This window comes from Python bivittatus, unplaced genomic scaffold (assembly GCF_059951505.1).
Source record: "Python bivittatus isolate LINGU-HERP-01145 unplaced genomic scaffold, Pbiv_v1 ctg000270_np1212, whole genome shotgun sequence".
Classification (NCBI taxonomy): domain Eukaryota; kingdom Metazoa; phylum Chordata; class Lepidosauria; order Squamata; family Pythonidae; genus Python; species Python bivittatus.
This window is the reverse complement of record NW_028277050.1, coordinates 1,341,631-1,367,668: the sequence shown is the minus strand read 5'-3', so window position 1 is coordinate 1,367,668 and position 26,038 is coordinate 1,341,631. Positions and strand designations below refer to the sequence as shown.

At 41.0% G+C, this 26,038-nt stretch overlaps 2 protein-coding genes across 4 annotated transcripts in view; one reads left to right on the top strand and one right to left on the bottom strand.

Moving 5' to 3' along the window:
- Positions 1 to 19,605, top strand: part of VAMP1 (vesicle associated membrane protein 1) — a 22,872-nt gene extending 3,267 nt beyond the window's left edge. The window contains exons 4-6 of one of the 3 annotated variants that reach the window (XM_025167546.2): positions 89 to 140; positions 15,018 to 15,097; positions 18,351 to 19,605. In XM_025167546.2, the coding sequence (XP_025023314.1) occupies positions 89 to 140; positions 15,018 to 15,073 (108 nt within the window). In that variant the 3' untranslated portion in view covers positions 15,074 to 15,097; positions 18,351 to 19,605. The other 2 variants (XM_025167545.2, XM_025167548.2) reach the window with 2 other exon arrangements.
- SCNN1A (sodium channel epithelial 1 subunit alpha) lies at positions 5,855 to 26,038 on the bottom strand. The gene is made up of 13 exons (XM_007429616.3): positions 25,935 to 26,038; positions 21,437 to 21,845; positions 19,928 to 20,180; positions 17,690 to 17,877; positions 14,203 to 14,303; positions 11,341 to 11,504; positions 9,755 to 9,853; positions 9,492 to 9,609; positions 9,291 to 9,369; positions 8,829 to 8,886; positions 8,008 to 8,063; positions 7,179 to 7,254; positions 5,855 to 6,190 (listed from the first exon to the last, which is right to left on the bottom strand). Exons 2-13 carry the CDS (start codon positions 21,829 to 21,831, stop codon positions 5,870 to 5,872), a joined length of 1,908 nt encoding a protein of 635 aa, XP_007429678.2. The 5' UTR covers positions 21,832 to 21,845; positions 25,935 to 26,038; the 3' UTR covers positions 5,855 to 5,869.

Here is a 26,038-nt window from a genome sequence, read left to right as displayed (position 1 = left end):
CCATTGTCCATTTTTGTGGGAGGCCTTGATCTTGCCAAGGGAGAGATGTGAGGGTTATGCATGGACTCATTGTAACTCTTCTCTTTAGATGATGATCATGCTGGGAGTGATCTGTGCCATTGTGGTCATTGCAATTGCACGTAAGTACTAAGGGGAATCAGAGTAGCTGAGTTTGTGAGTCACAAACGTTGGGTAAACAGCAATATTTGCCTGCCCTGAGCATGGGAAATGGTACCTGCTTTTGTCTCTCAGCAATGCTAAAGTCCAACAAATCAGTAATAGTTGTGCCTTTTGAGATGATGAGATTTATCACTTGCTGGATGAGAGGCAGGCAGATTGGGTGGGAGGGGAGCTTCCTTCTCCTGATGCTCGGTAGTGTTTGTTAAATGTGGGATGCTTGGTGTAACATGCCCTCTCGTTTTCTCCTTTCTCTTTCTTCTGTTGCTTCTGTTCCTAGTTTACTTTTTTACCTGAGAATGTGGTCCCCTCCCCTTTTCCCCACCCCAGTCTGCAGCCTTCTTACCCCATTTCCCTTTCCAGACCCAGTTCTTCTTTCTCTTTCCTTTTTCTCTTCATTCTGGCTTTGTCATCTATTTTTGGTTAGTTTTGTTTGCTTCCATTCAAGACTTTAATGCACTGTTTCCAGATTTGAGTTGATCCCCCTTCACAGCTGCTGCAGCCTCTGAGTGGACCAGCTCATTTTTGGAGGGTGGCAGTGGGCCTAGTGGAGGAACTGTGGAGGACTGATGCACTCTGTTGATTACCCCTGGGGTTTCACTTGCAATCTGAAATGTCCTGTATGTACTCAGTTCTCCTGGGACTCTATAGGAAAGCATTTCCTTTGGCCATGGACAGTATTATTACAAACTCCCCCAGAATAGAGAGGAGAAAAGTTGGGTCTCATTACAGTAGTGATTACTGATGAGAAGATACTGGTATCACCAGAATTGATCGAGTCTTCCTTAGACTCTTAGGTAAGCTCCTGTTGATGCTCTGATGACAGAAGTTCTGATCTTATGACGGCTGACAGCCATCCCCTACTTCACCTCTTGGATGTTGTAGGAAAGTTATTGGTATGGTTCCTTATCCTTGGCTCCAAGAACAAGTACGCCTTTATTCCCGATATTGTCAGAATGAGAGTTGTGATGAAGGTATATCCCTTGCTTTCAAAGGCTAGATGGCTTGTCTGGCCAAGCTAACAGATGATGGAGGGTACCACTGAGTTGGAAAGTCCCATATTGCTTGCCCTTTAGTGGAATGGCAAGTGCAGGAGCTGTGTCTTGGGAACCTCTGTAGTGTATTTAGAAGGGTTTCCTTCTAAAAGCAATGTGCTGTAAAATGAGGACTCTGGATTTTTCTGGCTTCATGAGTTGGAAACAGCAATGCAGAATGCCAGTGATTCTGGGAGACTGCATGGGTATTTATTTTGATGTGCTATTTCTCACCACATTTAGTTTTAGGTCATCCCTTGATGATACCTGTCAGAATATACAGTGACATGTGCATGTAAACTCATGCCCCTTTGCCCCCTAACAGCCTGTGGGATAAGTTCTATAACTCCAGGGTGAAAGGAGCTCAGAGTTTAAATACGCTGAAGAATGGTAGTTTTCTTCTGATTCCAGTCTAAGGACTGATAGAGCTATGAGGCATAGTTCGGTAAGAGGCCTTGTTATGGTGCCAGTTAGGGCTTGACCAGAGAATATTGTTGAAGGGGCCCAGAAGCTGTAAAGCTCTGGCAGGACTTACCAGCTGGTAGCCACTGGGCTTAATTTACTTTAACCTCAGAACAATTTTATCTGGCCCCTAAACGTTAGTTCTGGCTTGCTAGGAGTAACCCTACTCTTGCCATAGCATGCTGCAAAGGTGCTGATTTTTTGCATGTTCACTGCCATGCACCAGCATTTCATTTGCAGAGTCCATCTCTTTGCGAATCCCCATCTTGTTTCCCCTTTGGGGGATGATGGAGGAGGACAGGAATGGAGCTCCCATCTTCTTTGGACAATTCTCTTCCTATTTCGGTGGGACTGTGTTGATGGAAGTGCAACACCTGAAGAGGAGCCGGGGCACAAGGTGTGATGCTGCTGTCGGTAGGAGAGGAAGCACAGTAAGGTGCACAGCCCCTTCTTGATTTCTTCTGGACAAGATCTTGGTTTAATCTGCTACGATATTTTTTGAGAGAAGGCCACTAGGCTGCTTTCTTCCGCTTTTCTTGTCTGTTTTCATGGATGTTGTATGTTGCGCCTCTTCCCTTTCTCTCTCCTCACTGCTCCATTTCTATGCATGGGCAAAAAGTACACCCATATCCCTAGGCCCTCTTTGCCTAAACCAAGGGACTACTTTCTCTATGCACAGGACTTCAGCCGCTTTCTCACACGTGTGTGGTTTGTCCTTGTGAGGAATGCAGCCATAATGTTCTTCTGGCATGTATAACTACCAGCTCGTGTACTCTTAACAACCTCTGCTAACAAATACTTCTTGACCCACTAAAATGAGTTGGGCTCACCTGTCTGAGTACTGGATGAAACGGGATTCTCCTTGCAGGTGGTAAGGCAGAAGAATTTAGACTGAAATAAGAGTACTAAAAATGATATTGTCTGAATATATATATAATCTGATATGAGACAGATCACAAGGGGCCAACACGGCATCTAGCTAGATAGATGCAGGAAAGCTGGCAAACTTGATCTTCACCCATGTGGATTCTTGTTCTTTGCTGCACGAAGCAGGGCTGCATTGTGGCTCAGTGGATGATACGTACAATTGCACCATGGGACGTTGCACTGGATATCGAGTAGATGGGTGGCATTCGTACTTAATTTGGACTTGATATGGTGCGGCCTTGTAGAGTTTTTGGAGAATTGGCTGCAATTAACAGCAGTGGAAGGCAAGATATTTGGAAGAATCCTGAGCAAGGGCAGCCTTTGACTAGGGCTTAAAAATATCCTTTTTTTTTTTTTGGCTTAACCTGTTTGTCCCCCATTATACTGGCATAATGCATTTTCTATTTCTTTTGCATAAGCAAATTTAGCAAAATAACTGTTACAAGCAGAATAAACTATGTCAAAGAGAACAAAATGCTAACAGTGTAATATTCCTAATTAGTTTCAGTGTGGAAATAAATGGTATAAAACTACTTGGATACAGTGGTCAAGAGCACGTGAGAATTTGTTCTGATACTGCCATCTAAATATAAAGCGGCTGCGCGAAAGGGTTATATGATGGTCTCGGGTCTACAAAAGAAATTCATCAATTTGCTGACCCTGCGTGAGAAAAGTAGCGATGAAACTGAAGCACGAAGGCCTTGTGCTGTTCTCCAACGACAACTTGTGCCCAGTTTAGGCATATAAGAGAAAGTAGTAATAGGAAGAGCTCATTTATGCTCTCATTTCCTTAGTCTAATTTTCTATCATTTCTGTTCAAGTAAGAATGTAAATCAGGAGTTACCGAGAGAAACAGAGTTCTCAGATGTCACTGCTTTGGTTATGTGTAGATGATGTGGAAATGGAGCATGGAGGTCCTACCCAGCTGCTATTAACACAAGTATATACACCGTAGCATACTGAAATTAGAGAAATACTTGTCTGTCTTGCATTGTTCATATGGCAAATGGGATTAGGTTTATTCTAGTATACTTATGGGGTAGGTACCTTCAGTCACTGCCTGAAGCCCCACCCCCTTGTGTTGCAGAAGGCTCTTTATCTGTTGTACTGTATAATATATATTTTCTTTACACTCCACCCTGTGCTGATTTAAATGCAGAAAGAGTATTTGATTTGCTACAAATATACTGGAAAAAAATGAACTGTCCTATTGTATATTAAACAGTTCAACATCATCCTCCACAACTGTAGTGTATGGAATGGGAAGTTGTAACTTGCTGACACAGTATGTGTGCGTGTAGTGTATGTGAATATATACAAAAGTGTGGAGGCAGCTGCCATTGCTCAAACATTTAACTTATAGATTTGGAGAGGACTCCAAATAGCAACTTGGAATAATACACTTTTTTTTGAAGACACCCCCAGAAGGCTACATAAAAAAATGAGACTTGCATGAAACCTGAATGCGTATAAGATGGCATTTGTATATGTGCTTACTCTGGGTTTCAGTCGTAGTTACACTTTCCTATCAAAATCATAGATGTTTTTCCTTTTCATTTTCAGAAAATGCATGTTTTCATTTGGTACCCATAATGCTGGAAATGCAGAGCAAAACCAGAATTCTGCCCAAAAGGGGATCCTTATGATGTGAGAGCTACGATTGTTTTATCTGGTTAAGCTAATATATCACTAAACATTCATAGGGCGTCTAATTTGAGGAAGGGAGAGGTAGTTCAGCCTGTCCTTATGCAGTCAAGGAACCAATTAGTATTTAAGAATACAGAGGGAAGCCGTGGGAGAAAAACACTGACGTTGGTGGGATTCTTGCTTCATTGCCAATATAGAATTCCTTACTGACTGCTGAAAATACTTGCTTTTTTTTTTACAGCCTGCAATATGCAAATAGTACAATTTTTTGTGGAGAGAAAGGTTGAAGTTCTAACTCAGCGAACTTCTTAAATTAGAAGGACTGTCCTGAAGACCCATGCCTTTCCTGTTTTTTCCTCCTTTTTGTTCTGGAGATCAAATATAGAAGGTGGACCTAGATTGATGGAACACTAGTGGAGTCTTCATAAATCCATCTTTTCTTTGTATAACATAAAGTTATCATCCTATGTAGGTAAATGGGTTCTGCATAACTTGTAGCATACAGACCGCCTGTATTAAAAAAAAAAAAAACATTTTGCCAGTCTAACTTTCTACCACCATTTTGGAGTTTTAGTACACTATTAAAGGGGAGAAAAGGGTACTGAAGTTCACATAGCCATCCTTTGCTCTTGGAGGAGTATCATTATTTAGTGTAATGGGAAATAGTAACAATCTGAAACCCTTCCACCCACTTCAAGAATGAACACAAGACTAAGAATGTACTGTTTTTCTAGCATTAGGACCTGGGCAAACAAAGCGAGAGGGAAAGAGTTTAGGTCCTTGTTCAACTGAAGTTATTTGTAGGGAAATATACAATACAGGAGCTGAATATTGAGTCTGAGTAATACAGCAGAACTTAACATCCATATTAACCGCATCGTAAACTATATATTTTTCAAATCTTGGATATACTCAGAGGAAGAGAAATGGAGTGAACTCCTTGGTAGAGCTTGCTTAAAGAAGCACTGATTGAAGTATACCTCGATAGTTCATGGATCCAGAATGAAGGATCCTTTGCTTCTCAAAGTATGGAAGTGTATCCATGTACATGTGGTACGATTGTTCTAATCCTAGGGAGCTTTCATATCCTGTTTAGCTTTTCTTTGTTTCCAATGCGTATTTCCATGCTGATAGTTCCCATAATAAGAAAGGACTTCTAGCCATCTCAAGGGATGAAAAATATTGAAAAGGTTGTGTTTGTTTATAACCTACAAGAAGGGGGTTAGTTGTCTGTCATCTTGGCTGCAGAGAATCTGATCAGTGAACAGCCTCAATTCAAAGAAAAGAAATGGGGAGCAACAGCCAGGATCAATTTGTAGAAAGCTGACTTACTTACAAAATATGGAGCAAATATTTATACAGAATGCATCTTTTTAATTTTGCTTGGCAGTAAACAGATACAGACTCAAGGAATTGCATACACCAAGGACAAAGTACGGAAAGAAAGGTGCTTTCAAGTCATTAGGTCTGTAACTTCATACTCCTTAGAATTCTTAAAGATGAGGTTCAGGCCTATCTTCTCTTGTGAGAATTCAGTTAGCCAATTAGTTCCAAGTGCTGAGTCTATAGGTCAGGATTAACGTATATAACAATGTCATATCCAAATCATTCTGGTCTGGGTTTTATTCTGTTCTCCTGAAGGAAACTCTGTGTAAGTCTAGTGCTTCCAAGCTGTTGTAAGATGGCAATGCAGCGATTCCAGCCTCAGCAGATATTTCTTGTGGGATTCTGTGGGCTGAAAATACATTGTGGAAGACAGAGTTATCCGAGTTACTGGGTGTAGGAAGGTCAGAAGATTGATGTAAGCACAGCCGGCGGAAAACCAGGATGCAGGTGAGGACCAAAAAATCCAAAATCAACTCGGCCAGTTCTACCACAGAAAGGACTGATGAACCAAACCAAAGACTCCACTGGTTCCCCAGCTGCGAAAGCAACGTCACCACCTGTACAATGAAAAACAAAGAAAAAAAATTAAAAATGATTCAAAAAGATCCCTGTCTCCATGTGTAGCTGATATATCGATAGGGACTGAGGAACTAACACCCTTTGCTTTGGAACTTGCCTAGATTTTAGGGGTCTTGTTGGATCTAGGAATTGGAAATCCATTCTGTTTGTACATGGGAATAGGCATGCTGCTTCTGTCCCAAAAGCAGGATAAATATTCTAGTCAAATTTAAAATTACATTTTGAAATTTGACCCAAAAGTGAATGATGTATTGCAAAATGATTATCAAGCTTCAGCTATTATTTGATTTTCTTGAATGAAATTAAGATAAAGTTTACTCAGTTTCATTGTAGATGTGTTTGTGAAATATAGATCGATTATTGCTGCACATCAGCTGTGATATTCTGATTCTTTTTTACTGCGTATCAACTGTAAAATTACTGATAACTATAGTAAAATTACTGGAGGTCAAAGTCAATTACTGTTAAATATTTGCAGAGCATACAACAGATCTAGAGTACATTTAGAAAATTTCCGATCACTATTTGCTTAAGTGAATGGGTAGATTGGAGATAAGAAAAATTAGTTACATTTGGCCCAGATCAATCTATGGGTGAACTTTTGCAATAGCTGAAAATAATTTCAAAATTTCCTGCTAACTAAATAGGAGTGGAGGTGTAAAATAAGAACTAGTTTATTCTGAGATTAGTGGCAGAGAGATTGCTTTGTCAGGCTAGGATGTGCCTAAAAGTGTTGCACTAATTAGCATTAATAATTTCAAAAGCATTATCTACCACCTTCTAAACAACACCCAGATTGAGGAAATGCAGCTTACTGAAAATGGAAGCATTGCTTAAAGGAAGATCCGTGGACTGCTGTGCTATGAAGAATAGTTCTAGAATTTGGCCAACTAAAAAGGCAGTAAGGATGGTAGCTCTGTGGTATTTTAGGCCATTGGCAACATGTCATCAAATGTATCGACATACCGTAAAAGCTGGAGATTCTCCGTTGCTTTTATAATTCCACTCTTTAAAAAATATATTCACTTTGGCAATTCCGTTCCTGGCAACAGAAGAGAGATTGCATGAGCTGAGGCCTTGTTAGAAAGATGCATCTGTCTAAGACTGCAATTCTACCCACCCTTACTTAGAAATAATCTCCTCTCAATGGGTCGTCTTTGTGCCCCTTAGTTCAGTGAACCTGGCTGCTAGGCAAATATTACTGCAATAGGAGTCTTCAAAACCCAATACTTCCAAACATTCAAAGCAGAATCCTCAGATCTGTAGCAGTTTTTAGTGCAGCTTTTATGGCTACTCAGTCCTCTAATTTTACTTTAAACTCCCATTACGATGTGCAAACCATATTATAATGAATCAGGCACTTGAAATTAATGTGAGCATCCATTCAGATGCTGGCATTGCTGCCTGATCTTTAGCTATTTCTCTGAACAGCTCAGCAGTTCATGGTTGGTGGTAAAAAAGTTGTAACGTTTTGTGGAAGAATGGTCTTCGGTATAGCTGTGTGCACTTGAAGTTCTGTCCTTGGGAAAAGCTGCACTACTCAAGATTGACCTAATCTAATTTCTGAGCTCATAGCACCCTGAACCATTAACTAACCATGTAACCATGACTATACAGCCACAGCCTTTACATTCCAATAGTCTTGCTTCCAGCCGATCTTGAAGCAGTCAATATGTTATATTTTCACCCTGTTTCCCTCATCTTTTTTTTTGCCTCAGTGCTGCTGTTTCACCTTGTTGGTTTGACTTTAACCAACAATTTTTGTTCATATTTTGTCAGTAGGGGGAGCCCTTACCTCTTAGATATGACATCGTATTTATTCTGCAGGGTCAGCATGTGAAACACCCAGGCCTGAAATGAGAGGATAGATTTGCAAAATCAGCTTGAACAGTTCAGGGGATGTTAACCTCTTATGCACAAACACACACAACTATTAAAAAAAAGTAATTTTGGAAAGGAAGGCATTTAGGGTGGAAAAGAACTCTTGTTCTTTTTTCCATTCAATAGTTCTCTCCTCCAAGTGACCTTTCTCCTGTAATTAAAAAAATGCACATGTCTTTGGAACAACACCAGCAGGCTGGGGTTAAGTCTACCAGATCTGCTTTATATTTCTCTCTCTACCCCATGCCTTTCACTTGCAAAATGGGCATTAAGGGAAGATGCTATTGCATCCACAGGTGTGAAGTGTTCAGTTGGTCCCTCATAGCTTTCAGGTGTCTATATCTTACACCAGTGTTTCTCATTCTTGACAACTCCAAGATGTGTGGACTTCAACTTCCAGAATTCCCCAGCCAGCATGAAGTCCACACATCTTGAGAGTTGCTAGGGTTGAGAAACACTTGTTTTTTTTTTGATGCCTTCGAGTCAGGGTTGACTCCTGGTGACTGCCTGGACTAGTCGTTGCAGTTTTCTTGGCAAGGTGTTTCGGAAGTGGTTTGCCATTGTCTCCTTCCTAGGGCCAAGAGAGAGTGACTGGCCCAAGGTCACCCAGCTGGCTTTGTGCCTAAGGCGGAACTAGAACTCACAGTCTCCCAGTTTCTAGCCTGGCGCCTTAACCACAAGACCAAACTGGTTCTCGTGAGAAACGCTGCCCTATAGCAAAAATCAGCTGCTTACCTCGGAGACAGCTGAAGGCCAGCGTGAATATCCAGCTGACAGCTGGTACTCTGTCACCCTAAAGAAAAGTAAAAGAGAACTTCAGAGGTGTTTACATCCAGCACATTTGAGATAAGCTCTTTAGTCAGCATCCTTGTCCAGAAGTGAACTTGCATGGCTGAGGGAAGTCACATAGCTGAACCTCCGGTCACCCTGTCAGCATCTGAGCGACATACGTTCATCACTTTGCGACTAGGATGATCTATGAGAACTTTTAAACAGCAATGCCCCATTCCCTTTCCTTTTCTTTCCCTGCTTGGGGGCTCCTCCTTTCAGCTAGAATTGGGAGGCCAGCCTTCATGGATGTGTCAAGGATGAAGTCTGTTCATTCCATTTCCCCGAACATCTTCTATTGCCAAGCAAGCTCTGTGGAATCTGGCCAGACCCAGGAATGCAACTCCACAAGTTTTGAAGCCTACTTACTTGCAAGGTTTCCGGCATTTAGTGAAGCAGCCTAGGTGGTCTGCTTTAAATTCAGCCTGGAGTTTATAATAGCAATAACCTTAATAGGACACAGAGAAACATGTGTTAACTGAGCAATCTTTTGTCAGCTAAAGGAGTTGACAGTGGGGGTTACAGAGATGTGATATGGGTGAATTCCTCCCGGCCTTTGTCTGTACTTACCCCAGGCTACATGTTTAGTGTAGTCACAGTACACTGCTCCAGGGGGTAAGGGGTAGAAGTAATGGCCACAGCCACATTGTTCTACCATACTGTTCTGGAAACAGGAACGTATGCAGACCTAGAAGTAGCAAAAGGAGCCCCTTGAATATTCAGCAGCACATTAATGCTGGAAGATTTCTGGTGATGGGGATAATCCCAGTACAGGGAGAGGGCTAGGCAGAGCCCAGTCCTGGAGTGAGAGTGGTTCTGTTAAGGGAAGATACCTGCTCAGTGTAACGGGATGAGAAAAGGTTCTTCACTGGCACATCACTTCCATCTTCTGTGCAGCCACTGTAGGTGCCCCCAAGGCGCTGGGTGGTTTCCTGCCAGTCAATTTACAGCTCGTCAAATCAATGCAGTTTTTTCCCCCTTTTCTGCTTTGCACTGGCTGTCATATCTTTCCTTCATGTCTTCAGCCTGCCTGCTGAAGGTACTGCCTGACTCAAACTCAAGCTAGAAATTTTGTTGGCCTGAAGATTTGTGCTAAAGCATCCAGTACCCTTCTAGGTAATTTAGTCTACAATTCCCACTGCCTCTTACTATTGCCTACTGGCTGGTGCTGATGGAATTTGAAATCCAAAACATCTGGAGAGCTCCAGGCAGCCTTCCCCATACTTAACAAATTTCCAAAAGTTGTTTCAAATCTTTGCTACTTTTATTTAGCTCTTTTGTTTACAGAGACATCTTGAACTACAACACTGTCCTTCATCACTGGCAATGTTTAGCGCAATGTTTCTGCACTGGAAGTAACTGGTATAAGTACTATACATCTTAATGCTTGGTCAACAATGACATTCCTTTAGCCTGTTCATCACCATGCTCTAGTATAACAATGTTACACTCTTCTTATTATGACACAGTAAGTCATAAAAGTTAAACCAGGAGGCTTCCTCTGTCCCATCTTACAGCATTCATGCCCCTGCGGTGGGTGCCAGTCCTGTTCTAATGATAACAGCTATATGATTGGGGTCTGTGAAAACAATGGATGGTAGATATTCCAGGGTGAAATTCCAAATTAAATGTGTACCTGACATAACAGTGGCACACTAAGTGGAGAGGGAGAATTATATGTTGCATGAAGTCACTCATTGTACTGCTTTTCACATACATAGAATGGGGAATTATATCTTTCATATTTACCAAGTGATATGAGAGGGCTATTTTACTTTTTAAAAATTTCACTCTTATTTTCCCAATTTCATTCTTATAATAACTATGTGAAGTACTGTATGTTAGTCTGTGATGAAATAATTGACCACCAAATGCCAGTCACATTTTTACAGTTTAGGAAAACTGTAAACCCTTGCCAAATTTTTTTTTTAAACAATCAGCACTATGGGAGGATACTCAGAGGGAGCTATGACGCCTTGTAACGCCACTGAATAAATTTCCATGGTTTGTAAGTATTGAAGAAAAGACTCATAGTTGCTTCATACATTGTGGGATAGAAGCAAGTAAACATTTCTAAGAGCGTAGACTGTTCTTTCTGTTCTGCGGCTTGTTAACCTTTTAGCGCACACACACACACACACACACACACAAATCTAGATAAGAAAATGGTAGGTTGTCATTATGACAATTCATTGTATTGATGGTTTGTTGACAGACTCTAGTTTTATAGCACTATAATAGCTGAAGTTATTTCATGTTTTCTTTTGGTGATCCATGAGTTCTAATAAACTCTGAACTGAATAAACTGAACTGAACTGAGCCTGTTTTATTTCAGCCATGTGCTTCTATTTCCTTTCTTTGCAAAAGAAGTGATTCCACCCACATGCTGAAAGCAAGGCTTATCTTTTCTGTCTCTCACCTTTCTCATACTGATGGATGTTTCTATGCCAGGACGTACATTAAAGCCCCCTTCGTCCATGAAGGCTGGTTCATTCTGATTATGGACCATTATTCGGGCTCCCGTCACAGTGGACAGTAGTGGGATAAAGTCATTTTGCTGTGTGCGGACCACGAGAGAAAGGCCTGTAGAGACAGAGAGCCAGGGAAACCAAAAGTTATGTCAGAGATCTAATAAAAAGAGTAGGAGGTGGTTCAGGGAGGGAGATAAGAAATGTAGAAAGAAGCTTTGCCAAGCTGAATGAGTCTGAAGAATGTTGGGGAGCAAGTCTCCTGAGATGGGCCATGGTAGCTTTTCAGAACATTGAATAAGTTTCTGAGATGAAATTCTAATGAAAGCAGTACTGGGGCCTTATGCCTGAATGCTATGATGTAATAAAAAAAAAAATTCTTAAGTAGAACTTGTCCTGCATCCATTTTAAGATCGTTAACAAGCTGAAGAGGGAAAAAAGTGCCGGTTGGAGTAAAGTCAAGGTACAACTTGTGCCTGTATCATTGAGTCATAGAGGCCAGGCCTATGTTATATAAATAGGCAAATATCACTTCAAACTAGCTGGGAAAGTTCTATTACTGGATACACCTTTTTACAAACTGTTCTCAGCATAGATAATAAAACCATCCAACACAAGAGTTATAGCCTAGCCAATACTGGCTAGCAGGTAGCTGTGTACCATGGAAATAATGCACGCAGAGCGAAACTCGTTAGGAGTATAAATTTTATAAATGTACTTGAGGCTTTGCATTAAATAACACAGAGATCAACTTCATTTAAAAAATAACATGGTAGGAAAGCCTCAGGTATTTAAGGCTATCTACAATTAAGAGCCTGTAGTTCACTTTCCTTCATTTGGAGGAGAGAGCAAGTCAGGTAAGAACTTGAAATGCAAAAGTCAGAGTCAGAAGAAAAAGATAACTGAATTGAGAAGGGAATTAAATGGTGACAGCCCTGAGAATATGTCGGCCTCGCAGGGATGTCACCATAAACCGCCCTCTCGCGGTGCCTGGAGGCTGTGAGGGTCTGGATGGGGAACAACAGGCTCCAGCTGAACCCTGGCAAGACGGAGTGGCTGTGGGTTAATGGCTCCTCTGTATCCAGGACGTTGTCATCCTTGGTTCTGGATGGGGTGGCACTGCCCCAGACAGACTCAGTGCGTAATTGGGGGTCCTCCTGGACTCACGACTCCTGCTCGAAGAGCAGGTGGCAGCCGTGGCCAGGAGGGCTTTTGCACAGCTTCGGGTTGTGCACCAGTTACGCCCTTTCCTGGATCGGGATGCCTTGCGGACAGTCACTCATGCCCTCGTTATCTCCCAGATAGACTACTGCAATGCGCTCTACATGGGGCTACCCTTGAAGAATATCTGGAGGCTTCAGCTGGTCCAGAATGTGGCCGCGCGAGCAATTTTTGGGGCCCGAAGAAGGACCCATATAACACCTCTGCTCCGTGAGCTGCATTGGGTACCAATTTGCTTCTGGGTCCAATTCAAGGTGTTGGTTATCACCTTTAAAGCCCTACATGGCATGGGGCCAGGGTACCTGAAGGATCGCCTCGCCCCCACGATCTCTATCCGTCCCACCCGATCTCACAGAGAGGGCATGCTTCGGATCCCCGTGGTAAAAGAACTTCGATTAGCGGGGTCCAGAAGGCGAGCCTTCTCTGCTGTGGCCCCCGCCCTGTAGAACATCTTGCCCCCGGAGGTGAGACAGGCCCCCTCACTCCAGGCCTTTCGGAGGGACTTGAAGACCTGGCTCTGCCATCTGGCCTGGGGCAGGGAGGGAGGATATCAGAAGTGGGGTTGGCTGGCCCCTTAGTGGTGTGCTGTGCCCCCAGCGGCCTCTTGGATTTTTTAGTTGTTTATTTTTCTAATGTTTGGTTTTATAACTTTTAATGGTATTTATGTTTTTTAGTGTGTTGTAAGCCGCCCAGAGTCCCCCATTGTGGGGAGATGGGCGGGGACAAATTAAATAAATAAATAAATAAATAAATAATAATAATAATAATAATAAACCAGATAGGAATCACAATCAGATGAGCTAATTCTACTTTATTGTAAAGCTACATTAACAGAATCTTGCAAGTCTGAAAGTACAATTCTCCCGCTGCCTCCTTTACAGCCTGAGAAACTAGGGAGGGTCTCTTCTATGCCTCTTGCCCTGCCTGCTATCCAGTTGGGAGTTATGCAGTCTTTTATCTGGCCATTCCTTGGGTGACGTCTCTTGGCCCAGCCTCCCAAGGTCTTTCCCACATACCATTACAGAATATCACCAAACCTGTATTGGGCTATTATCCAGAGGCACATAATGCAATGTAAGTTTCTTAGAAAAGGAAGGGAGATAAGAGTGCAGAGTCCATCTTTCTTCCTCTTCCTCTTCCTCTTTGTCCCTCCTCTAGTGATCAGTAGGTACAGAAAGCCAGGGCATGCACGTTTAATTCCAACATTCATCTCATATTGGAATATGGCATCTATATGCAGAATTTCCCCCATTCCTCCCCTGCCGCAGGATGCATCTCTCCATGTATTTATTCCCCCACTCTGTAGTTTTTTTTTTTTATTACTATATGTCTTTATTATAAAATGCTATGTACAGGCTACACTAGGTACAACAAATAATGTACCCCACTCTGTAGTTTTTAAGAGATAACTGCAGCATCTCCTTTGTGCAATTAGGCCTATGCCCAGGAGAGCTTAGATACAGAAAATAGAAAGAAAATGTATTTTCTGTTTGACCTCCCTAGCATTGTTGGTGCATACAAACAAGGGACTCATGGCTACTGTCGTAAGAGCCTTTCCAGACATTCATCACCGCTTTTTAGCATTTGCTCACCATTATTGATCCCAGGCAGGGAGGACATCCACAAAGTGCTGCTGTTGTCGTTGAATGTGTAGCAGTTCCCATAAATGGGGTGATGGAAATGTGTATAGTTCCTGAGAGAACAAAAATAAAGATTGAGGCTAACTGAGCAACAGATTCAGATAATTGGGTTTGCAGCTGTTGGGAAGAAAAGTAGAACAGTATATTGGGACTGTAAGGGGCAAAACAATATGCAAAATTTCAACTAGGAGAACTTTTTGTTTAAGATGGTTGTCTGTGTTGTGCCACCTGGATGCTGATTTTACATCATATGCTAGGCTAGGTTGAAATGGGGTTGTCTGATTTGTGTTTCAGCATATTGTAGGAACGCAGTTATCAGCTTATTGTGGGAATCAGACCATCCCATAAACCATAACATGGGCATAACATGTTATTGAATGCTTCTTAACCTGGGTCTAGGGTTTAATGTATTGTGTGAACCCAACCAACTAATTCTACCTATCCCACTGTACCTGCTGTAACTTGAGATTTTTTTTTGTACTAGAAAGATTTAATAACATACCACACCTCTTCTGTTCCATGTTAAGACTATTGCAGATGCTTTGTTTTAATCAAGCTAAGCAACATCTTTTTTTCTTCTTTAAAGAAGAATTTAATGAGCTCAAAACCTTCTTTAGTTGGTTGTAAGAAAGATATGTAAACTGCTTGTGATTTTTGGTGGGAAATCCTGATAGATGTATATCCTGACTGTCATGGAGAAGATGAAGAACGTCCAAAATGAGATGTATGAAGTTCTGCAAGCCGTGTCACACTGCTTATTTCCCTAGCATCCGGTGCAGATCAGCAGCGCAGCTGGAATTTAGCAATGGTTCTAAATACGTAGAAGGAAGCTTGGTGCCAGCAGCAGGTAAGCTTGGTGGGGGTGGGGGTGGGGTGAAGTGTACACAAGTTGTGAAAGAAATGCCAGAGAAAGGTTAACTAACAAAGTCTGCAAACAACTGCTGGAACTAATGGTGGCTTGTCCAGGTGCCAGCTGGATCCAAAAGAGCCAATGTTCAGCCGCACTGGAAAAAGGCCATATTGTTCCAGACAAGAGATCTAACCAGTGTGGGTAATTCCAGTTTTAAGTGTGGTCACAGAGTCATTACCTCATTACCAAGACCAATGGAATGCACTAGGGATTTATAAACTCCCTGGTTTTGCTGCTTTCCTGACATTGAAAAATCGGGGGAGAGGGGCTGGTTAACAAGCTCTTGGCATCAGCCTCAAATAGCTTGGCCAGTGGACTGTGTCGCATTGATGAGTCACAAGTTGTGACTCCCCCACCATTCCCTCCAAGAAACCTGGAAGGTATTTTCAAGCCATTCTTTGCCAAATCTTGCTCACTTCAGTCTTCCCTATGTGAAGAAGGAAGATGTTCACTGACCCCCATCAGAGATGGGAGTTCATTTGCTTTACAAACCTTATGATCTTAACTGGGAAACATTTTTCTTTCTCATTTCATTTTGTTCTCTGCACCTGCATGCTGCCTTTTGTCCATGCCTTTGCTGCTCTAGGTCTTGATTATTATGTGTACACACACACACACATACACAAACATGCACACATACACACATGGACACATACACACATACAAAGAGGGAGAGAAATATAAAGTGATGGACGAGCAAAAGCATTTTCAAAAGAAAGTTGGTGAAAATAGGGATTGGACAGTCATTGAGAAGAAACAAATTTGTAAAACATTTACCCAGATGACTCTTGTTAATGCTAATCTCCATGTTCTAAGCTATTAACTTTAGAATTCCCCATAGGGAATGCTATGGGGAAAAATGGGGAATGAAATGAAAATGGGGCAAATGCTATGAGAAAACTTCCTATCCTCCTCTTTCAAAATCTGTCCCACCCCTCTGTTTGTAGTTCTTCAAAATGATATTTGCAACTAAGTAAAAATGTCACTTTACTCAAAGGGAGGACAAGAAAATGTAGCACTTCTACTCTGATGTGGGTGTATGATATTGTTACATAATCTGATCTATGGGGGGACTGCATGAAATCATCAATAAATTTATGCTCAAATAATTTATTGACTATACAACTTCAATATGGTACATGCCAGCATCTTGGAAGCTATTTTTATATGTTTTTATGTTTGCTCCAATGAACTTATTTCTAGGGAGGTAGATATGAGATTAGTACGAAATGCAGTTCATACGGTGCTAATCAGGACTGGTGATTGAGAACATATCTTGTTTGAAAGACTCACAAATTTGGGGTACATTTCAACATACAAGTGCAACTCTTCTTAGCCTAGGATCTGGCACCATGGGAAAATCTTCTCCCATATCAATCTGTCTATGTGTCGAGAACCATTCAGGTATGAGCACAAATGGGCAGCCACTGGGGAGAGACATCTTACTGTGAAAACCTACACACAGAATTTCCCCCTCCCCATGAGTGAGACATGCTTGGTACCTTTTGGTTTCCACTCAAGTGAAGATTTTAAAAATATATAAAGGTATGTTTCTTTTTTAAACATTTAAAACATCTGTGGTTGGACCATGCCCCGGTAAGGGGCATATTATAAATAAATTTATTGTTTGCTTGTTTTGCAAGGTTTATATGCCACTCCAATCAAAGCCAACTCTGAGTGACATACAATTCCCATTTTCTTAAACAGAAGAAGTTGTTCTTCTGAGGATCATCTAGCTTCACCTTCATATGATACTGCTATATGTGTGTGGATATGAATAAGAAGTAAAGTCACACCTGTAAGCCCAACCTCAGACATTTATGTGTTCAGTAGAAGGCCTGAAATGAACTTCTATGCATTTCACAACTCTACACACAGACTCCCACATATGACTGGAAACCTGTGGCAATTTTAGTTCCTCATCATTGGAGTATCACTGTCCAGAGTTCCTTTCCAATTTTCAATTAAATACACAGAGCTAGGACAAGGTAGTGTATATTCCTTCCTACAACAAGGGTTTGTTAACATACAGAAAGAAAGTCTGAATAGGTCTTAATCAGAACAAAACTTTAGGAATTTAGTATTAAGCAGACTAAGCCCATGTAAAGCTTAATTGCACTCATGCACTGAAGCAAGTGAAATTCAGGCTTTCTGCTGAATGAGTGATGTGTTGGTACAGACTACTCTGATCACACCTGCTGGCTATTCCCATCAGTAGTGGTAGCAATCCAACCACAAATAGCTTAATGCATGACTTGTTTAGTGTGTCACCCAAACCTTGCCACGTTCCTCTGAGGATCAGCCAAAGAACAAGGCCAAGAAGGTGTTCCGATCCACTGATCAGTTTCCTATGCCTGCTCATCGGAGGAGCCATTGGATGTGTTTATTGGTATAATGAAACCTCTCCCTTTCTTGGGAAATTTAGAGCTTTCCTTCAGAAACTTAGTTTTACAGATGAAGTGGCAGATTTCTTATTCTACTGCAGATTCAACGTAAGTTGTCCTAGAGAGCAGTGATATTGGGACTCACGCTTTGTTACATGTCAATTCGTTGAATCGGCAGGCATAGATGAAGCTAGTGAAGTTGGATTCCTCTAGGGCCTTAGTGTCAGGGAACTTTGCCAGGATGTTGATGTAATGAAAACTGTACCATTCCCGTACAGCATCCACACCGGAGGAATACATTTGGTGGAAACAATCTGTCTTGTTTTCGTTACACTGAAAAAGAAACCATTCCCATTAGACGCATTCTAGAACAAGAATGAAACAAGTGAGATGGGAAAACATTCCCATTATAGGAGAATCAGTGGACAAGGGACACCAAATAACCCTACAAAAAGCTCCTCCACTCCATCTGTAGAATCAGACCTGTGTCCCCATGATGTTTTTATCCCCATGTCTACAAGTCCCTTGACCCTCATTATTAACATACTGGATTCAGCAAGTCTATTATCTATTTCTGAAAACTCTCTACATTCTCAAAAATCAGAAGATGAAGCAAAATGTTTCTGTGTAGTCTAGATTTAATGACAAGTTTAAGGACTGAATCAATCCCATATTGATACCAATGGATATGATATGGATCTTTTTAAAAAATCTTTTTTTCTTCCTTTCTGTTATAGTTATTTTCAATCATAATGCATTTGGTCTTTTTAAAATTGTATAACATACTGTATTTGTTGATGTTGTAGTTGCTTGTATCTCAGTGATGATGATGATGATAATGATGAAGATGCTACATCCTGGATTGAGTGATCAATAGGTCTGCCCTCAAATCACTTGATCACTTGTGATAAGAGTACCTTATTTTGTTCAATGACTATCCTTTGAGAATGGAATGGATACCATAACTTGTACTACATGGGACTGCCCTTGAAGACCACCCAGAACTACAGCTGGTATGGAATGCAACAGCCCCATCCTGATGGCCATGCCTTGATACATCTACATAAATGATGATGTTCCCTAGTTGGCCAATGAAACATCTGCAAGCAAACAATGAAGCTCAGAGAGCATCAAGAACTCCACTTCTATACAACTCCTAGACTGCAGAGCTGCATCAGCTGCCAGCTTGTTTTCATATTCATTTCACAGTATTAAGCTATGAAGCCCTACTTGGGTATCTGCGAGACTGCTTGCTCCAGGTAAAGTCTGCCTCCCCAAGGCATGCCAACAGAGAGTACTTGCTAAGGGGGCTTGGAGGCCAATGTTCTCTACAGAAGTCTTGAGGAACCAGTTCCCCTTAGAAATAAAGAAGCATCCTCATTATTAGCATTTAGAAAACCTGGCTGTTTAAGTGGGCATTCATGGGCTGAGGATGTGATAAGTAGATATCTAGGATGTATATGGCACTATTTATTGTGGCTTTATGAAGATGATGGTTTAATTATTTAATTGAGGCAACACTATTAATACGTTATGTATTTTATTAATACTCTGTAAGTGGCATGAAAGTACTTGTAAATAAATGAACAATCCTATGATTGTTCCTAAAACAATCCTTTATTTAATGGTTTGCTGCTCTTCCCCCATCCACGAAGCAAATTTTGTGGCTGTATTAGCTATGTGATTGGCTTAAAGACTATGAGTGAGTTGATGTTGTATTTCTTCCCATCCCCAATTCCTGGATAGCTCCACTGAATTTAAGAAGGGGCAGAATTATTCCTTGCTATCATTCCTTTCCATTGCACAAAACCCCATCAAACTATTTGCCTGAAATTTGTCACAGATATTTCTCAGGATAGGATCCATTTTTGCCGTGAATTTTGCTACATTCTGTCTCAAAGTTAGAGACACTTTTTTACATATAAAATCCAAATCAAAAGGAATTGATTTGAAACCCCCTGCCATAATTGTTATGACGTGTTGTCATTCATTTTTAACAGCAATATAGCTTTTCGATAAACTTCCTTGGGGAAAAGAAAAAGTGCTATGGTCACTTTAATAAACTGATTTTAAAGATGTGTAATTCAAAACCCTGGCATCAATTTCTGTGAAATTTGACGAGGTCCCTCTGCTTACAATATTTTAAATTTTCTACATCTGTTCTGATACACACACACACACACACACACATACGCAAACATAAACATAAACACAACCATATGATAGATATTCGAAGGATACTATATTCCTGCTTCTGATTCATGCTGTCGGTTTGAATGAATCCACAGCAGGTTGGACACTTTTCAGATCCAGGGATTTGGCCATGAAATGGATTGAGTGATCCTGGAACAGTTGTATGAAAAGGATGTGAAACCATGCTTACCAGGGTGAAACCAACTTTCCAATCACTTTTGCCCACTTGGGGATTGTTGTCCTCCATGGTGGCTTGTGTATCACGTTTGCGTCGATGCAGTGGGTAGCGCTGCATATGGTGGTATAGGCTCCTAGTGCTACGTTTCTTAGAGGATTTGGTCAAGGTGTTCTGCCCCAAAGACATATTGTATTTGAATACCTCCAGAAGAGTCCGTCGGGTCATTTGATCCAGTTCTTCCAGCTCTTTCCGAAAAGCACTATACCTAAAAGATGGAAGAATGGGCTTCAAGGATACAGTGTCTACTCCAACTGTTAATGAGTTGCTAGTCTTCAGATGTGTGGGACTATATGCTCCAGAAATCTCTGTCAATATGGCCAAAGGCACAAGCTTGGGTAGGCTGAAGTTCACTTCCTTTCAACAATACAGTATGCCAGAGGTGAACAGAAGATGTACTATGATCCAGCTGTGCTGGAATTCTTACCAAGATTGCTGAACTGAGCATATCATTTCTAGACCAGGGAAGATCAACTTTTTTCAGGTCCAGGGTCACATTCAGTTTTCTGTAACATGTTAAGGGTTACACTCCCAGAAATGGGTAGGGCCAGTGGAAAAGCAATTGGGGTCATGGAAAAAACAATGTGGTGCCCATGCATCTTAATCTTGATTACCCCACCCCACTATTCCAATCCTTTGTTCGGTCCTTGCATTCCCATCAACTTATCTTTAGTCATTTTTAATAAATTATTTTAAGCTTAAATTAATCCCTATTACATCAGTTATGGTTTATCTTATTTAACCCCCCAAAAGTGCATCTATTTTTGAGATCATTCTCCATGTTTATTCATTCTCATCAACCATTATAATCTTTTGTTAAAAATCTATTAGCATTAAGAATAAATTTTAAAACAATCTATTGACTTGATCTTTCTCTTTCCTACCATTCTTTAAATTAAATTAAATTTTAAATTACATCCTAAAACTTTTATCATTTTTGTTATGCTTTCTAAACCAGACTCCACATAATTAAAATCAGTTCCAGAATTCTTGACTCTCAGAGCCAGTCTCCCTTACAATAATGCTATTCATCCATCCTTGTGTTGGCAGAAAATATGATAGCATGACATCCGTTGCCCCTGCTGCTGACTCCTATCCATCTCAATGATCTCTGTGTCCCAGTCACTCTGAATCACATGACTTGTGACAAAGCCTAACAGATTTCACACACCTTGAGGAAGAATATGGGGAAAAATACTGTCACCAGTACAGCTAAGGACAACTCAAGCTGCTGCCTGTCTCATTCATGGACTGGGGATGAGATGAAGGCAGTATCGGGGGATATGTAAAAATAGTAAAAAAAGATTATTAGGGCATGGTTCTGTCATGATTAGGTGCTACTGCAGAGATACCTTTGCAATAGTAGCCATGTCTCTCTATGTAGGCTGTACCCTTGAAGCTAGGGACTTCTGAGAACTCAGCCTCCATAATCCAGAGGGTCTGCAGAAATATTGGGGGTCTTACCTATAAGGATTGAGAGTACATAGTGTGACAGCAGGGAAGGTAAGCCTATCAGAGTTCAGGTTCAAGTTCAGGTTGACTGGAAAGCTGAAGTAATCTCTATAGATGATTCCAAACTGCCAATACATGAGGCCAAAGGTGAGGAAAAAAAGGACCGACCAAAAGGCAGTCTTCATCTTATTTTTCTTAGAACAAACCAGCCGGATGGCACCATGGATGGTTGTATTGTTGCAAAAAAATTGGAAAAGCTCCTGGTAGGAACTGAAGAACTCAATGAGGCCATCGCTTTCTTCCTTCTTCTCTTCTTCCATCTCAGTTGCCACCTTCATGTTCTGCTGCTTTACCTCCAGTCTGGGCTGCTCTATCTTCTTGCCTTCTGACTGATTTTCAGCCTTCATAGTTGCACTTAGAGCTGGAAAGGAATATTCAACAACATTGAGAATTTGCTGCTTCTGATTTTACCATTCAAATATGAAGTCCTGAAATCAGATAAAAAGACTTGGCATTTTGAGTGTGAAATTGTGCCTCAGTATCTGTAATTGAGTTGAGAACAGCCATACACCATGCATGCTTACTTGAAGATAAATTCTAATGAATTCAGTACGACTAGGTTTCCAAGTAAGCATTGCAGCCAGAAAATTCTGCCATATATCATTATGATGTTGACAGGCACCACATGTAATTTTTCAGAATCTATAAAATTCTGTAAAATATGTTGTCTATTATAACATACATCTCTGGACTTAAAATGTGGATATTTTGTGGACATCTAACATTAATGTTGGATATTAAGTATAATCTGTTAACTATCATGTTCAAAAATTAGATTTATTTTGTTCAGTACTTAACAAAATAGTGGTTCTGGTTAACCTAATGGTTTTGTCCATTTTGTTAACTTTTAATGGTTTTGTCCATTAGTCTAATTTTCTGGGTTTGCACAATAAATAAATAAACTATAAATAACTGTATGGTCTCTATATTGTTAAATATGAATCTTTGTGCAGTGTTTGTTCCTTCTGTTCAAAGCTTAAAGTAACACCAGGACAGAATATGAATGAATATGCACCAAAAATGGACACAAACTGGGAGAAGACTTGCCAAAAAGCCTACTTCTTTTTTTGGAAGTGTTTTGCACAATTGCTTGCTCATCATTATCTGTAAACTGCCTGGAGTCTGCTAAGACTGAGACAGTGATAAATTGTATGAATGAATGAATGAATGAATGTGAGTAAAAGAGTTGCCCTCTCCTGTGTCCTCTTCTCCTTTATTACTAAATTTTAGCTCCTTGAGCCTAGGGATTTTCCTTTTCGCTTATGTCACTCTTTATGCAAAGTCCTGTAGTATGTACATCAATATGCGATGGAACAAATCATCAATAAAAACCTGATGCAGCAGGCTAAGCAGGAAATTCCCTTATCAACCAACAAATTCATTCCAAAATACCTGTCTCAGCGAAAAGACAGAGCACCTGCTCATAATGATACATTCACTCAACAAAATGAAAAATCAGTTTTCCTTGCTTTACGATGGTCCTTCCTTACCATATATTTACAGAAAATTGCACTGCAGTGGTTAAATATATTATGAATGTGGATCTGGGATTATAGTCTTTAAATGAGAAAACAGACGCTGCTGCTTCATACAATCTGAAAATCTGTTTATGGCTGTCTTCTGAAGAAAATGAGGGTCAGAAATAAAAACTTGCCAGCTTTGTTATTTCTTTACATAGATTTAAAAGTATTTATCATTCTTTAGTCTAATCTTTTGATTTAATCTCCACATTGGCTGTAGCAATTTGTGTTCTATTATTACTATAAACTGCTTTGTGAAGTTCCTTATATCTGAAAAGCAGCTTTTAGAAATTTGAAATAAATCTGAAATTAGTTAATTAGAGGTGCACTCTCTTGCTGAAACTATACTAGCATCAGGGCTGAATCTATCATCTCTATCGCTGTCTCTATCTCTGTCTATCTCCAAACCCTGACATACTGATAAAATGCTAGATCGGTGGAGTGCCAGGCATAAACATGAAATATAGGCCATTGCCATAAGATTTCCGCTAGCCGGACACCTCCCACATGTAATGGTCACACTGCCACTAGATTTCTTGTTCTACTAAAGTCATATAAGTGGAAGAGCTGAAATGAAGATTGGGGCAGGTTGTGAGTAAAATAAGGAGGAGCAAATACGCACCACTTTTTTTACCCCTTAAATCTATGTTAATGCCCAGGTTGAAGGTGCAATTTTATATCAGATCCAAATGGATATTTCCCTGCCATTTTCTTCAACAGGACATGGCAGGGGAGGGAAGGAATCAACATAGCCACCCACAAGTCAGTGACTATTTTCCCATGTTCTGATGACAGCCTGGGATGTAGGGCTATTCTGCCCCCAATCACTGCTACCTTACAAAATCCTACTTAAGGGAGGCATGCATCTTCCTAGGCAAGTGAATCAGCTGTTGGCAAAGGCCAGGCATTCCATTCCAATCATGGTCCTTGCTGATTAAACACTTGTGAGCACTTTTGCCCAGGAGGATCACAGCCTGAACAGCGTGAAGAACAAAGAGTTGCCTCATGACTTGAAGGTTCCGGATTGCCTTCAAGAGCAGCCCCGTGAAAGGAGTGGTGTGGTAATCAAGCTGGAGCTAAAAAACATTAATCAGCATGGCAGGCCTCTGATGAAGAGAGAAAATGGACAAACTTTCTGATGAACTGAGATGGCAAAAGGCACTCTCCACCAGAGGCTATGAGGGATGCAGGATTAGGGCAAGATTGTTAAACTGACCTGAAACATATCACTCACAAGCAAGCAAATTATTTCCAGAACACAACACAGCAGTATCAGTACTGCTTCTTTCCGCCTGTCTGTCTGTTTCCTCCTTCCAGCTAATCATAGCCTCCAAATGTCCAGGACGGAGACAGCTGTTCCCAAGTCCTTAGTTAAAATATTGATGACATGCTTCCCTAAAGTTACAGACCATCTCAGTCAAAAGCTTCATATAGTATTGAATAGTACTATAGCATTGATAGTACTATTAATACTACAATATTGTATCATACTAGTGCTGTAGTAAAATAGCATTGATGATGACTTTCTGAGTCCATTTTTTTAAACAGGAAGAAACCCACAGGAGGGTTTTCCCTGAAACGCCAGCCAAATGTAAAAAACGTAATTTAAATACCCTGCCATTGTGCTGAAAGTTAACTTAAGCCCAGCAGTACCAACAAAGGAATGTTCCTGTTGTCTTCGTTTCCAGAGAAAGTTTACCCACTAGATGGGCTGTGCCAAAAATGATCTTCTGCGATATGCCACTTTGATCTGTATTATCAGCTTCCTGCCTCATGTGTCTACTCTATGTGTGTGTGTGTGTGTGTGTGTGAGAGAGAGAGAGAGAGAGAGAATAGTTGAGGGTCTCCCCCTGCCCCAAATCCTTTGGCTCATCTAGCTGGATTCTGAGATTTAAGACTCCCTTTTCTGCCAGTTGGGCCCCAGTCCAGAAAAGAAGGCAACTTTGAGAGGGCTCCTGATCTCTTAACCCTCAGCAATCTCGGTACTACATTCAGAACCTCTTCCCCCCATATATATATGCACCAAGTCAGCTTCTTTGATTTTCATGCAAGCCAAAAGAGAATTTCTGGCAGAAGATAAAACAATTGGAGCAGTGGAGCAGCAGGCAAGGGAAAGTTTACCCCCTCCCCGCATTGTTGATCAGCCCCTCAAAATATGCTTTTGACTATCATTGGAGTTCTAATGTACCCACTTTGAATGTCACCTCTATCTCATTCTGAGAATAAATCAAAGCCAGCCTGCTATGATTTTTCCATATTTTAAAAATATCATTGCACGGACTGCTGACAGTTCATCATCATGGCATGTAAAAAAGCACTGATTTTTTTTTAACCCAGTAATTAAATCTCAGGAGACACAAGGCACAAGGTAAACCACAAAAGGAGCGGCTGGACAAACAATGTAATACAGGAGTTGGGGGGGAGAGAGATAAAGATACATTCTGTTCTTGAATGTGCTACATACCATAAGTGAATGGAAGCGAGGGAAATTTCTGCTCTGGAAATGAGAGAGAGTGGCTACAGTTTACTACTTCAGCATCACAGTGCAAACAGGAAATTAAATTCCTGAAGGGGAAATATTCCCTTCATTCCATCAGGGCTGGGCTTACACAGTTGCCCTCTTTTTCGTTGGCCCCAGGGTACCTTTAAAGCTGGACGGGCCAACATGTCCCAAGGCAAAAATCCCTCGCAAATTGATCTATCTGTCTGCCTCTCTCTCTCTCTCTGTCTCTGCCTGGAAATCCTGTTCAGTTATAGATTTTGAAATGATGATACAATTATACAGTCTGCTGGAAAATAATTGACATCCTCCTCTCTTTCTTCTCCCATGCATCTCACTTGTCCTCAGTCACCTCCAGAGATCTTCCCTCTGTCCCCCTGCGCTTGCATGCCTCCCTATGTCTGTAGGACTAGAATCAGCGGAGACCAACCTCATGCCTTTTCCTTGGGATGATGCTCCTGTCTTGATGGCTTCTCCAGTGGAAGGGGTGTCTCTCCTCTAGAACGGAGAGGTCTCCTCCTCCTCCTCCTCCTC

Excerpts from the sequence above, each read along its gene's own strand:
- SCNN1A (XM_007429616.3), bottom strand. The coding sequence starts at position 21,831 with ATGAAGGCTGAAAATCAGTCAGAAGGCAAGAAGATAGAGCAGCCCAGA. Across the intron at positions 9,610-9,754 it reads CATCCCGTTACACTGAGCAG|GTCTGCATACGTTCCTGTTT; the intron begins GTATCTTCCCTT and ends TGCTACTTCTAG. Across the intron at positions 8,887-9,290 it reads AAATGCCGGAAACCTTGCAA|GGTGACAGAGTACCAGCTGT; the intron begins GTAAGTAGGCTT and ends ACTTTTCTTTAG.